Source organism: Carya illinoinensis, chromosome 6 (genome assembly GCF_018687715.1).
Source record: "Carya illinoinensis cultivar Pawnee chromosome 6, C.illinoinensisPawnee_v1, whole genome shotgun sequence".
NCBI lineage: Eukaryota > Viridiplantae > Streptophyta > Magnoliopsida > Fagales > Juglandaceae > Carya > Carya illinoinensis.
The window spans coordinates 21,207,369-21,219,795 of NC_056757.1; the positions used below are offsets into that span (position 1 = coordinate 21,207,369).

Sequence of the window (12,427 nt, forward strand, 5' to 3'; positions counted from 1 at the left end):
CGAACAACTAAATACTCATTCGAATAAATTCATTTCTAAAAGTCCGTTCGAACAGAAGATTTCTGTAAATAGATTATTTGTTCGAACAGTTAATATTTTTCTTCGAACTAAAGTCGCTTACGAACTTTTTGTTCGAATAGATTATTTGGTCAGATATGGTTATTGGTTCGAATTAACATTTCATGTTGTTCGAACAAAAATATTTCCGTTCGAACTTGATTCTGAGACGACATTTTTTTGTCTCAGAAAAAATTTCCCGTTCGAACGGTTTCGACCGGTTCCGCCCAATTTCGTCCCTAAAAATACTTTTCAGAAACGAAAATTCCGAAAACTTTCTGAGACAGCCTTTTTGAGACAAAATAGAGACGAAATTTTTTCGTCTCCCAAAACTTTTAGGGACGAAATTTCCATTTTTTGAGACATCATATCTCTTGTAGTGTTATTTGGTTATTTGGTTATTAATTTATTGTATTTTACCCTGATTGAGATTTGTGGCTTGTGCCTTTTCTTAGGAATAACACATCACGAACAACAAATTTGTAATCAGCCACCTCATTACAAATACCATTCACCATATTTTAGGAAAAGCACAACGACAGTGAGTGAGACTACTATATGAAAAACTCTTTTCCTTTATTACCTATAGAAAATTAAGATAAAAATCTAAACTATAGTAATGTTTTTAAAATGGAAAAAGGGATGTCTTCCCTGCCCGTGGTTGGAGCACCATTAGGGCATCACATGGCAGCTGGTCACCATGGTGGCCAAACACGCCCATTATGGTGGCTGAACCACCAAGGGATGATCAAATATGGCCACCCCATGGTTGCCTAAGCTTGGCCACAACATCTTAACATGACCGAATGAACTTGTTAAAATCAGAAAATAAAATGTTCATTAAGTCGATTATATATATAGGGTGTTTGTGATCTAAAGATCAATCCGTTTTATTTCATAGCTTCAAACACTTACATCGACTGTTCAATTGATATTTTAAATCCTTTAATTGTACAATTAGAAATGAGCAGCCTACAACATCACCAAAAACCAACAATCTAAGTACACTTACCCTAATTTTAGACTTGATTCTTATTCCTAGTCTAGACTTCTTGGAGGCATCTGTGCATTGGTTTTGGCAACACTGGTAGAGGGAAATGGGTTAGGAGGCATGGTTAATTTATTTTCTACTCCTTCCAACATTTAATCACAACTTTCATGGAAGGACGATCCAATGGGTGCCATTGGATACACCAGAGCCCCACAATCGCAAGTTTCTTCACAATTTGAGCTTCTTCATAATCCTCAATAAAGACTTGTAGGTCTTCTATACTGTGTAACTTTCTTTTTCTACCTGGCCAGTGAAAATAAGAATAATTTTTTACTTGGTATATTATTATATTACATGGGTAATTTTTTATGTCCAAAGTAAGATTTGACCAACAACTTGGGCTGGCCAGGCTCTCATATCCCAATGGCCAGAGATACCATGCCGTTTGATCAAACGCTACCTAATTATAATTACCAGTCCACATAATTTAGTGTAATTTGGCACTTCTCACACGCATGTTGACATTGACAGTGCCATCAACTTACTTCTCCTGGCAATTTCTTTGCATGAAGTAGGTGCTTAAGCAGTTGCGTATACCATTCTATTGTTTGCCCACAGCTTTGCTTGCCTTGGAAACTAATACCCTCTCTCTCTCTGATCTCTCCCTGATCATATCCTGATATCCCAATGGGAAGAGGAATTCCATTCCCTGCACGCCTCACGCTCCTCGTTGCTCTACTCCTACTCCATCGAATTTGCAGCGCCAAGGATACTCATCACTGCGCTCCTTCCTCCTGTGGCGATATTTGCAACATAAGTTATCCATTTCGATTGAAAGACGATCCACCAAACTGCGGTGACTTTAGGTACAACCTCTCATGTGAGAACAATCGAACGGTGTTACGTTTCTTCCCCGGATCAGAATTCTATGTGAAGGAAATCGATTACGATAACTTTACCATCCGAGTCGTAGACGGTGGAGTTGGAGATCATCATCAGGATAATCACTCCTCCAATATCCCTCGTTATTTTCTAACCCGTGGTAATTTCAGTGATGGGGGTCCCTATGACACACTTTTTCCATATAGCTCAAGTTCATCTCACTTTATATCAAATGACGTGGCTTTCATGCGCTGTGAAAAGCCAGTGAAATCACCTGGGTATTTGAACATTTCTGCTTGTTTTGACACTAATGGGGTATATTCTTCCAACAATTCCAAGAGGTATAGATATATATATTTTTCGATAGCCTGACATATGGGGATGTGAAGGAATCATGCCAAGTAGAGCAAATGTATCTATCACCAGTATGGCCATTTCGATACAGTCGGTTCACAAGAAATATCTCCTTCTCCTGCACAGATTTGGAACAAGTATTGGCATTTGGGTTTGAAGTTTCATGGTACCGAGTTTATTGCGGCAGCTGTGGAAGGCGTGTCAGATGCTATGTCGATGAGGAGAAAAACTTTCATTGTCGTCGATCAAATGGTGCGTATAAGACCTATAAATAAAAAAATAAATTAAATTGTACTTCCAATTCCTAATTTACTATCTTGCACACACACACATATATATATATATATATATAAGATTAATGCTAATTAATACAGCCTTAAAATGTGCTTGCAAGTCTCGCTTTTTCTGCAAAAATTGTACGGAATTTACAAACTCTAGGACTATAAATATTATTATATATGTATATCTATATATCAATAATATTTATAATAAAATGAATTCATTTATTAGTCTAATTTCTAATTAAGTTTTTAAGGGATTAATTTCATTGTCAACGCAGGATTTATTGATTTCCTATATGAAATATACTACAAAGGTAAGGTTTCAATCTCAAAATCATTGTTCAAAGGGTTGGTGTACGTACGTGCCCGGCCATGATGACACAAGTAGTAAAATAAGTATAACCGTACATGTGCTTTGACATTCATTGATATCAAATTTTTAGGCTCATTTTGGGATTTTAGAAACAATTAGGAAAATGCAAGAAACACCTATATATGCATTATTAACAAAAGCGCAAGTTGCAATTTACATGATTTGATGACTGATATTAAATAGAAATTGCAGCTTATGCTTTCAATTTTGAGGGTTAAGTACATTTTTCCACTTTTAAAAATATTTCAGTAACCTATATTAATTGACATTTTTTTTTTTTTTTTTGGTTTTGTTTTGATATTGTAGCAACGGACAAACTTGAAGATACGATCATTAGTAAGAACCTATATCTCTCCTTTGTATTTCTTCATTTATTATTTTTTTCGTTGCATTATATCATCTATTTAATACGTAAAATATTGAGAATAGTTAAGAGAGGATAATGAAGATTATTGGGTCCTTCTTTTCTCTCTAGAGAAAAAGTAAGGTTAAGTCCTCTTGCTCATGCAAGAGTGTAAGTCTCTCATTGTCTGAGAGTTTTGAGAGGAGGGAGGAGGTTGATAATGGAGGTGGATGAGTTGACAAAGCGATGGGAAAAGTTAAACCTGTCAAAGGAAGAGAGTAAGGTGTTCCATGTCCAAAATGAGGGTGCTAAGGAGGGCAGTATTCGTGGGAAACACTGTATCATTGCCAAGGTTCTGTCTGAAAAAGGAGTGAATAATGAAGCCTTCAGGACTACAATGTCACAAGTTTGGAGGTTAGAAGGCTGGGTGAGGTTTAAGGATTTGGGTGACTTGAGTTTCTTAATAGAGTTTCAATGGTTGTCTGATAAGGAAAAAGTTTTAAGTGGCCGTCCTTGGTTTTTTGATAGACACCTTTTGACTACGTTAGAAGTTGATGAATCTGTCTCCATAGTTGGCTTACAATTTAATTATGAACCTTTTTGGGTTCAACTTCATAACTTGCCCCTGGCAGCTATGACAGAAGTGGTGGGTGAGGAGTTTGGTTCCTCAATTGGCCCTGTTATTCGTGTGGAGGCTGAGTCTGATGGTTTGGCATGGGGGAGATGTCTTCGAGTTAGAGTTGCTGTAGATCTTCACAAGCCTTTACTGAGGGGAAGATGGCTGCAATTTGAGGATCATCAGTACTGGATTTCTTTCAAATATGAAAGGCTTCAGAGTTTTTGTTTCAACTGTGGGGTGCTGTTTCATAAGGGGAGGGGATGCTCAAGGCAGAGGCTGGAACATTAAGAAGAAAACGTGACAGCTCAACAATATGGTCCCTGGCTTCGTGCACAACCTATGCTCACTAACATTTTTGATGGCCGAAAGTATGGGGGAAGGCCTAGCCAAAACCACCATCCAAGGTGGCAGCAGGCTGCTTCACAGGGAGGAGATGGTGGTGAAAGTAATTTTGGTAAGGAGGAGAGTAAGGAGAATATTAAGGCTGAAAAACAGGAGTTGCCTTATGAAGAAAATGAGTGTAAGGAAGGTGAGACTAGTTTGGAAAGTGACCAAAGGGAGGGTGCACCATCTCAGGATATACGTTTTTGCAACCTATACACAGCTGTCCAGAATAATAGCCTTTCGGGTGCTATGAAGGAGAAAGATATGGAAAGTAACTCAGCCAAGGAGGGAGGGCTACCAGGTCAGAATGAGGGGATCCTTTCCTTTTCTGGACCTTTGACTACAATTAAGGGGGAGTATGTTTGTCATATGGAGGTTGAAAAGGCTGATCCTGTTTTGGTAAGTATCTCTGGAACAGAAGACTCTTCTTTTTCAAATAAAGGCATAAGGAATCCTACTACTACAAATACTATGGTGCCACGTGTTTCATCTACCAGGGCCAAGCCAAAAGGATCCACGTGGAAGAGAAGGGCACGAGGTGTTAGGCTTGACCAAACAATTGCCGAGGTGGAACCTAAGATAGGTAATAAGAGAAACAAGGCTAAAGCACCTGCTGAGTCTGGCAGTGATCTGAAGAAGAACAAGTCTGCAGAAGGAGTGACACTCAATAGTAATGGAGCTAAGTTGGTGGAGGCTGCAATGCAGCTCCACCAACAGCCATGATAGGCCTTAGTTGGAACTGTAGAGGGCTTGGGAACCCTCGTACAGTTAGGGAACTTCACATGTGGGTGAAGACAAAGTGGCCCAAGTTAGTTTTCTTAATGGAAACTAAGTGTGGAAGGGATAGAGTGGAGGCTGTCAGGAATTCTCTGGGTTTTGATGCCAGCTTTGTGGTGGACAGCAGAGGCCTTAGTGGGGGGCTTGCTCTTTTATGGCATAGTTCAGATGTCATTCTTTTGGATTCCTTTTCCCAGCATCACATTTCAGTAACAATAAAGAGGGAAGAGGATAATGAGGAATTATTGTTTACAGGTTTCTATGGACACCCTTTAACTGCTTAAAGAGAAGGGAGTTGGCAATTGTTAAGGAGGTTAAAACCAATAGAGTCTAAAGCATGGTTTTGTGTTGGTGATTTTAATGAGCTGCTGTTTCAACATGAGAAGCAAGGCTCTACAAGCAGGCCTTACCAACAGATGGAAAGATTTAGGGCAGCTGTGGAAGACTGTGGCCTAAGTGATTTAGGCTATGAAGGGTCTAAGTTTACATGGTGTAATAACAGGGAGGGGTTTCAATTTACTAAGGAGAGATTGGACCGTGCCTTTGGCAATATGGCTTGGAATAGAAAGTTCAGTAACTCTAAGATCACTGTTTTGGCAGCACAGACCTCTGACCATAGCCCTATTTTATTTTCCATGGTTTTTAGGTCTGAGGAGAGGGTTTCTCAAGGGGGTGGTAGCAGGAAATTGTTCAGGTATGAAGCTAGCTGGGACCAGAGGGAAGATTGCAGGGGTATCATTCAAAATAGCTGGTTGCAACAACAACACAGGCATGGTTCTTATTTGCACAAGTTTCAACATAATTTAAGGAGGTGTAAGGACTCTTTACTGTCATGGAATAAGACTACAGTATGCAAGTTTAGAAAAGAAGTCCAAGCTAAGCTACAGCACCTCTCAAGGCTCCAAAACCTCAATGTAGGAGACCATACAGTGGCTGTGAAGCAAATTCAAAAAGAGGTTGATAAGCTACTAGAGGAGGACAATATAAAGTGGAAGCAAATGGCAAAACAGCTATGGCTCAAAGATGGGGATAGAAATACCAAGTTTTTCCATCATTGTGCAAACCAGAGAAGAAAAGTGAATGTGATAAGGCAAATAAAGAAAGAAGATGGCAGTTTTGTGTGCAGGGTTGAAGACATTGCTGAAACCTTCTGTATATACTTTCAGAATCTTTTTTCTTCTTCTAATCCTGTTAATATTGCAGAATGCTTGCATAAGGTGGAGCCTAAGGTTGATGAGGAGATGAATAGCATGCTATCCAAAGAATTCACAAAGGAAGAAGTCTATGCAGCTTTGTTCCAAATGAACCCTCTGGGGTCGCCTGGCCCAGATGGGTTCTCAGCTGTTTTCTATCAAAAACACTGGGAAACAGTTGGAGATGATCTTACAAAAGCTGTTCTCGAGGTGCTTAATTCTTCAGGTGAGGTGGGGAGCATTAATGAGACATATATTGTACTGATTCCTAAGATTAAAAAGCCACAAACTGTGTCTGATTTTAGGCCTATCTCATTGTGTAATGTCCTTTATAAAGTGATTTCCAAGGTCCTTGCTAATAGGCTTAAACTCATTCTGCCTCGGATCATTTCCCATACACAAAGTGCTTTTGTGCCCGGGAGATTGATTATTGATAATGTTATTGTGGCTTTTGAGACCTTGCATTGAATGCACTTGAGGGGGAAGGGCAATCAGGGCTATATGGCTTTGAAGTTGGATATGAGCAAGGCTTATGATAGAGTGGAGTGGAGGTTTTTGGCTGAAGCTATGAGCAAGTTGGGTTTTAATCCTAGATGGATTAGATTGGTGATGCAGTGTGTGGAATCTGCCTCCTACTCTCTCCTTATCAATGGTTCTCCTCAAAGCTGGTTCAAACCTTCTAGGGGCATAAGACAAGGGGATCCTTTATCCCCTTATCTATTCATTATAGTAGCTGAGGTTCTTAGCTCTCTCTTGAACCATGCTGAGTCAGTCAAGCAGATCCATGGCTTTCCTATAGGCAGAGGTAGCTTCAGCATTAACCATCTCTTTTTTGCTGATGATAGCCTGTTGTTTTGTCGAGCTAATGCTATGGAGTGGGCAAAAATTCTTGAATTGCTTAGTCTTTATGAGAGGGCTTCAGGTCAGAAGCTCAATTCAGATAAAACTTCTATTTTCTTCAGCAAAAACACTAAAAGGTTGACTAAAGAGCATATTTTGGGGATGGCTGGCCTTAGATCTACCTCTTGTTATGAAAGATATTTGGGATTGCCTGCTCTTGTTGGGAAGTCAAGGTTCAAAGCTTTTGAAGGTTTGCTGGACAGGGTAAGGTCTCGAGTTACTCAATGGAAACATAAGTTGCTGTCCTTTGCAGGGAAGGAAGTACTCTTAAAAGCTGTTATACAAGCCCTCCCTACTTACTGTATAGGGGTTTTTAAATTGCCTAAAGTGCTTCTTAAAGAGCTTAACAGGGTCATGCATAGATTTTGGTGGGGACAACAACAACAGGAGCACAAAATTCATTGGGTTTCATGGCAACAAATGGGGAAAGCTAAGGCTAGTGGAGGCTTAGGCTTTAGAGAACTGGAAAGTTTTAATTTGGCTTTATTGGCCAAACAAGGTTGGAGGATATTACAGTACCCTGATTCTCTGGCTTCACAGGTTCTGAAAAGGAAGTACTTTCCATCTGCTGGTTTTCTTGATGCAAAGGTGGGATCAAGGGCTTCTTTTCTGTGGAGGAGCATATGTGCAGCAAGGAATTTAGTAGAGAAAGGGTCTTTTTGGAGGATTGGTAATGGTGCAGACACGTTAATATGGCAACATAGGTGGTTACCAACTCCTACAAGCCACAGAATTCAGTCACCTATCAGAGGCTTACCTGCAACTGCTAAGGTGGCTGATCTCATAGATGTTGGCTCTAAGAAATGGAATAAGGAACTGGTAGATGAAGTTTTTACTGAAGCTGAAGCTGCTGTTGTGCATAAGATCCCCATTAGCTCAACTGGATCAAGTGACAAATTGATCTGGCTGGGTACTAAAGATGGAGCTTTTTTAGTTAAGAGTGCATACCACCTACAAATGGAACTTGATAATAGGCTTAAAGGACAGACTTCTTCAGGGGCACCTTTGACACTAGCATGGACCTCATGCTGGAAAATTGGTATTCCTTGTGACGCCCCCAAATCCCCACGCCCGAACACAGGGAAATCGAGACGTCTGGATGGTGACAACCCGGGTCACCATCCCATCGACGGGTGCCAAGTGTGTGCAAAAGCAACAAATGTGCACAAAAAAACATGCAGCGGATAACGAAAGTCATAACTAAGTACCAGAATTTTTCTTAACGTAATACAAGCTGTTTAAAACATACATAAATAAAATATTACAAAAACACAAATACAGTTTTAAACCAAATATAAATCATAGCATCAGCAACCCGGCGGAGCCGCATCCTCGGGCTCAGCCTCCTCCTCTTCGTCCTCCAACTCTGTACCAAACGCTACGGAACCAAAAATGGTACCGCAGGTAAGTAAAACCCAAACACTACCAGATAAAAACACATATAGAACTCAAACAATATGCATGAAACATGCCCAATGCACAAAGCCCATAAAACATAATTTTCTACACACGCCAAAAAACCCATTTGGCCCAAAAACACATCCTTTCCGAAAAACACGCCAAAAGTCACATTTGGCCTTTATCCGTCTCAAACCATTAGCCATATTAACCGTATGCATCATGACCTCCCCTAGGGGTCATCCGCACACCCTGGCTCCAGTGCCACACCGCAGAGTACCACCACGCATGTGACACCTAACGAGCGATGCCCAGTTCCGTGTCCGGCGCGTTCGTAGCCAAGCAACCCCTAGCCCCCGCTCCCATCGTCTAGCGACAACTCAGGGGACATCACTCAGTTTATTCCGCTCCCGAGTGACCAGAGGAGCTCCACCGGGATAATACCCCATCCCGGCTTGGGGTCGTGATACACACGCACCCGTAAGACCACTTACGCCAATACACAGGCTTTTCACACTTAAACAAACACACACGTGCATGCACCATATAATGCCATAACAATGCACAAAAATAACCAACCAACGTAAATCAATAAAACAAGTAACTCCGTCCTCCATCCATCCGACCCCCGAACTCCTCGGACTCAGTCCGGAATCAGCCAACCAACAGATAAATATTTATTGAATGAGAAAAATATATTTAAATCTAAAAGTAGAGTTTGGAAAATACTTACAGTGCTATATGGAAATTTTAGAAAACACGAGGCGTTGCAAACGGCGGCGAAAAAGCAACGTCACAGTGAAAATTCACTGTGGCCGTGGGTTGTGAAAAACCCACTTTTGAACAGGGATAAACTAGGGCTTGGGATTGATAGGGAATGGTCTAGGGATGATTGTGAAGCTATTGGAAGTGGTGGTTGGCCGCGGGTGGCGGCGAAATCGCCGGAAAGAGGCCGGATTTCCCAAAAAGGAAAGCTAGCTCGTAGGAGCTGTTCCGGTGGTCGTTGGAGGCCGGAAATAGGTGGGTTAGGACGGCAAGGGACCGGTGATGAAGTGGTGAAGAAATGGTGGCCGGAGGTGGAGCGACGGCGGCGGATCGGAGCCAAAGCCGTGCGGGCTTTAAGGAGGATTTTCGGCCAAACGGCCGGCCGGTTGGGGGTGAGTTTCGGTGGGGAGGTGCGCCGGAGGGAGACGAAGCGAATGGGACCGGCGGTGAGCCGCACGGTGGCCGGACGGCGGTATACCGGGGAGTTGAAGCTTCCGGCGTGAGGGAGAGAGAAGAGAGAGAGAGAGACCGGGGGGGGCTCGAGCGGGAAAGAAGAGAGGAAAAAGAAAAGAAAGAAAAAAAGAAAAAGAAAGGAAAAAGAAAGAAGGAAAAAGAGAAAAAGGAAAAAGAAAAGGAAAAAGGGAAATAGATGCAGGGAAAAGACGAGGTCTAATCCTCAGTCCGGGAAAAATAACACTAAACCGCCGCGAAGATATTAAAAACCACAAAACAACTAAAAGAAATAAAACACAACATCAATTAAATAAAAAAAAACAATTTTAAAACGCAAATAAATTAAAATAAATAACTAAAATATTAATTAAAATAAAAACAACTATTTCAGCGAAAATACACTCAAAAGTGGGTCATCACATCGACCGGGGGGGGCGCGAAAATAAATAACTAAAATATTAATTAAAATAAAAATAACTATTTCAGCGAAAATACACTCAAAAGCGGGTCATCACATCCCTAATGCTACTAAAGTCTTTTTGTGGAGAGCATGCCTTGAATCTTTGCCAACTAACCTTAATCTTTTCAAGAAAAAGGTTACTACATCACCCCTCTGTCCTATCTGTCTAAGGGAGGAAGAAACTGTTTCTCATGCCCTGTGGGATTGTATCTCTGCGAGGGATGTGTGGAGTCAAGGACCTAATGTGATCAATAAAAGCTCCTTTAGGCCAGGAAGATTCAGTGAATTGGTTCAGTGGATCTTTTCAGTTTGTGATCAGGACACTATAGAGCTTTTTGCAGTAATAGCTAGGAGCATTTGGTACAGAAGGAACCAGTTTATCTTTAAAGGTACTTTTGATCATCCTTCAGTATTAGTAGACAAGGCTAGGGACCTGATTTATCAGCTTCGTTCTGTTCAATTTAGTTCTAAAACCTCATCTAGAATGTCTGCAACTCCTACTGTTAGTTGGTCTCCTCCTCCTATTGGTCAAGTCAAGATTAACTGGGATGCTGCTCTGTCTGAATCTAAGGGAAGAGCAGGTTTTGGTATTGTTGCTCAAGATCATGAGGGTAGGGTCCTAGCTACAAAGCAGTTTTCATGGACTAGTTTGTTTGATCCTCTGTTAGCATAAGCCCAGGGAGCTCTATATGCAGCAGAATTGGCTACTGAATTGGGACTGCACTCAGTTATTCTGGAAGGTGATTCAAGACAAGTTGTTCTCAGTCTGCAGCAGCAAAGGACTAGACATGATCGAGTTGGTATGATACTGTCTGATACTAAGGTTTTACTTTCAAATGTTACTCAGTGGAGAGTTGATTTTGTTAGAAAAGATGTGGCAATGAGTTTGCTCATAATCTTGCTAAGGGTTCTCTTATTTTAGAACCTGATGATGGGAAGTTTTTTGTTCATCCTGATTGTAATCGTTTTGCTGTTTTGGCAAGTTAATGAAGTTCTTATTTCAAAAAAAAAAAAAAAAAAACGTAAAATATCATACGATGATATATTAGAGCATTGGCATTGGTGTCTCCATATGCAAATACAAACACATATTTGCATAAATAGACCGTTAATTTAATTGCATTGGATTATGCATATCTAAAATTTTACATAGATTTCAACAACTTTGAAGATGCACTATTCACTTAAATACTAGTTTATTAATTTTTTTTCTCTCTCTCTCTCTCTCTCACAACCCTTTCCTCTTCTCACTCCCTCAACAACATAATATATAGATCACCTTCATTTTATTATTACAATATTTTATATTTTTTTAAAATATAATATATATAATTAATTTTAGAAAAAAAAGTTAATAATAATAAAATAATAATTTTATTATTTTGACTCAAATATACATAATCCAACGTGTGAGTTTTTCTTGAATGGCAAAGACAATCTCCAAAACATGTGATTTTGCATTTCCATATAGAGAAACTAATGTTAATGCGCTTAGCAAGAATTACATGAAGAATATATACAAAAATACTCATGATTATAATTAATTACTAGGAGTATGAAGGTGATCAATTCTAAGTTGTAGGAATATGTATCGATCTGAAAACAAGCCTAGCTGTGTTTGCAAAAGCTGATGCTATTATTAATTTTCTTGGCTCATCAGGATCTATATTAACTGATCGTAAAATCCAGTACCTCCTATATTACAGAGGTGAGGTTTCTAATAACTCACAGAAGTTGTTGTTTCTTGTTTGTCGTTCTCACTTTGCCATTATTTTTTATTAAACAAATTGTTTTATACGGTTGTGGCATATTTGTGGGGGGAGAGCTACACAACTCTGGTCTTGCGGCTTGGGGAGAGTGCTCTATATATATGGATTAAATACATAGTTAAGCGATAGCATCGTTGACTTCACTTGTTTTTCTTTAAACACTTAGTTTTGGGTGAAATACATAGCTTTGTTGAGCACAAAGCGTGGGGAATTTTTTATTTTTTATCTCAAATATTTCTATTTAACTTAGTTTAATCTGGGAAATTTCTTGGATGCTTTCTTAATATCACCTTTGCGCAATTTGTTTCTTGGTGATATGGCTTCAAAAGAGTACTATAGTTGGTGACTTAATTAAATGAATAGAAAAATTGGACGGAGAGAATTACAACACATGGTATCCTAAAATGTAATGTGTTACATCAGCACCT

At 39.9% G+C, this 12,427-nt stretch overlaps 1 protein-coding gene across 1 annotated transcript; it reads left to right on the top strand.

Moving 5' to 3' along the window:
* Nucleotides 1-6,755: 6,755 nt before the first annotated feature.
* On the top strand, nucleotides 6,756-11,217 carry LOC122312663. Its single transcript, XM_043127326.1, has 4 exons — nucleotides 6,756-8,193; nucleotides 10,539-10,846; nucleotides 10,910-11,053; nucleotides 11,098-11,217. Exons 1-4 carry the CDS (start codon nucleotides 6,756-6,758, stop codon nucleotides 11,215-11,217), a joined length of 2,010 nt encoding a protein of 669 aa, XP_042983260.1.
* Nucleotides 11,218-12,427: the final 1,210 nt, after the last annotated feature.

Bases quoted from the DNA above. Each gene is read 5' to 3' on its own strand.
- LOC122312663 (XM_043127326.1), top strand. From the start codon at position 6,756: ATGGCTTTGAAGTTGGATATGAGCAAGGCTTATGATAGAGTGGAGTGG. The intron at 8,194-10,538 runs GTATTCCTTGTG...GGATCTTTTCAG, and splicing joins GACCTCATGCTGGAAAATTG to TTTGTGATCAGGACACTATA. The intron at 10,847-10,909 runs GTCCTAGCTACA...GCATAAGCCCAG, and splicing joins CTCAAGATCATGAGGGTAGG to GGAGCTCTATATGCAGCAGA.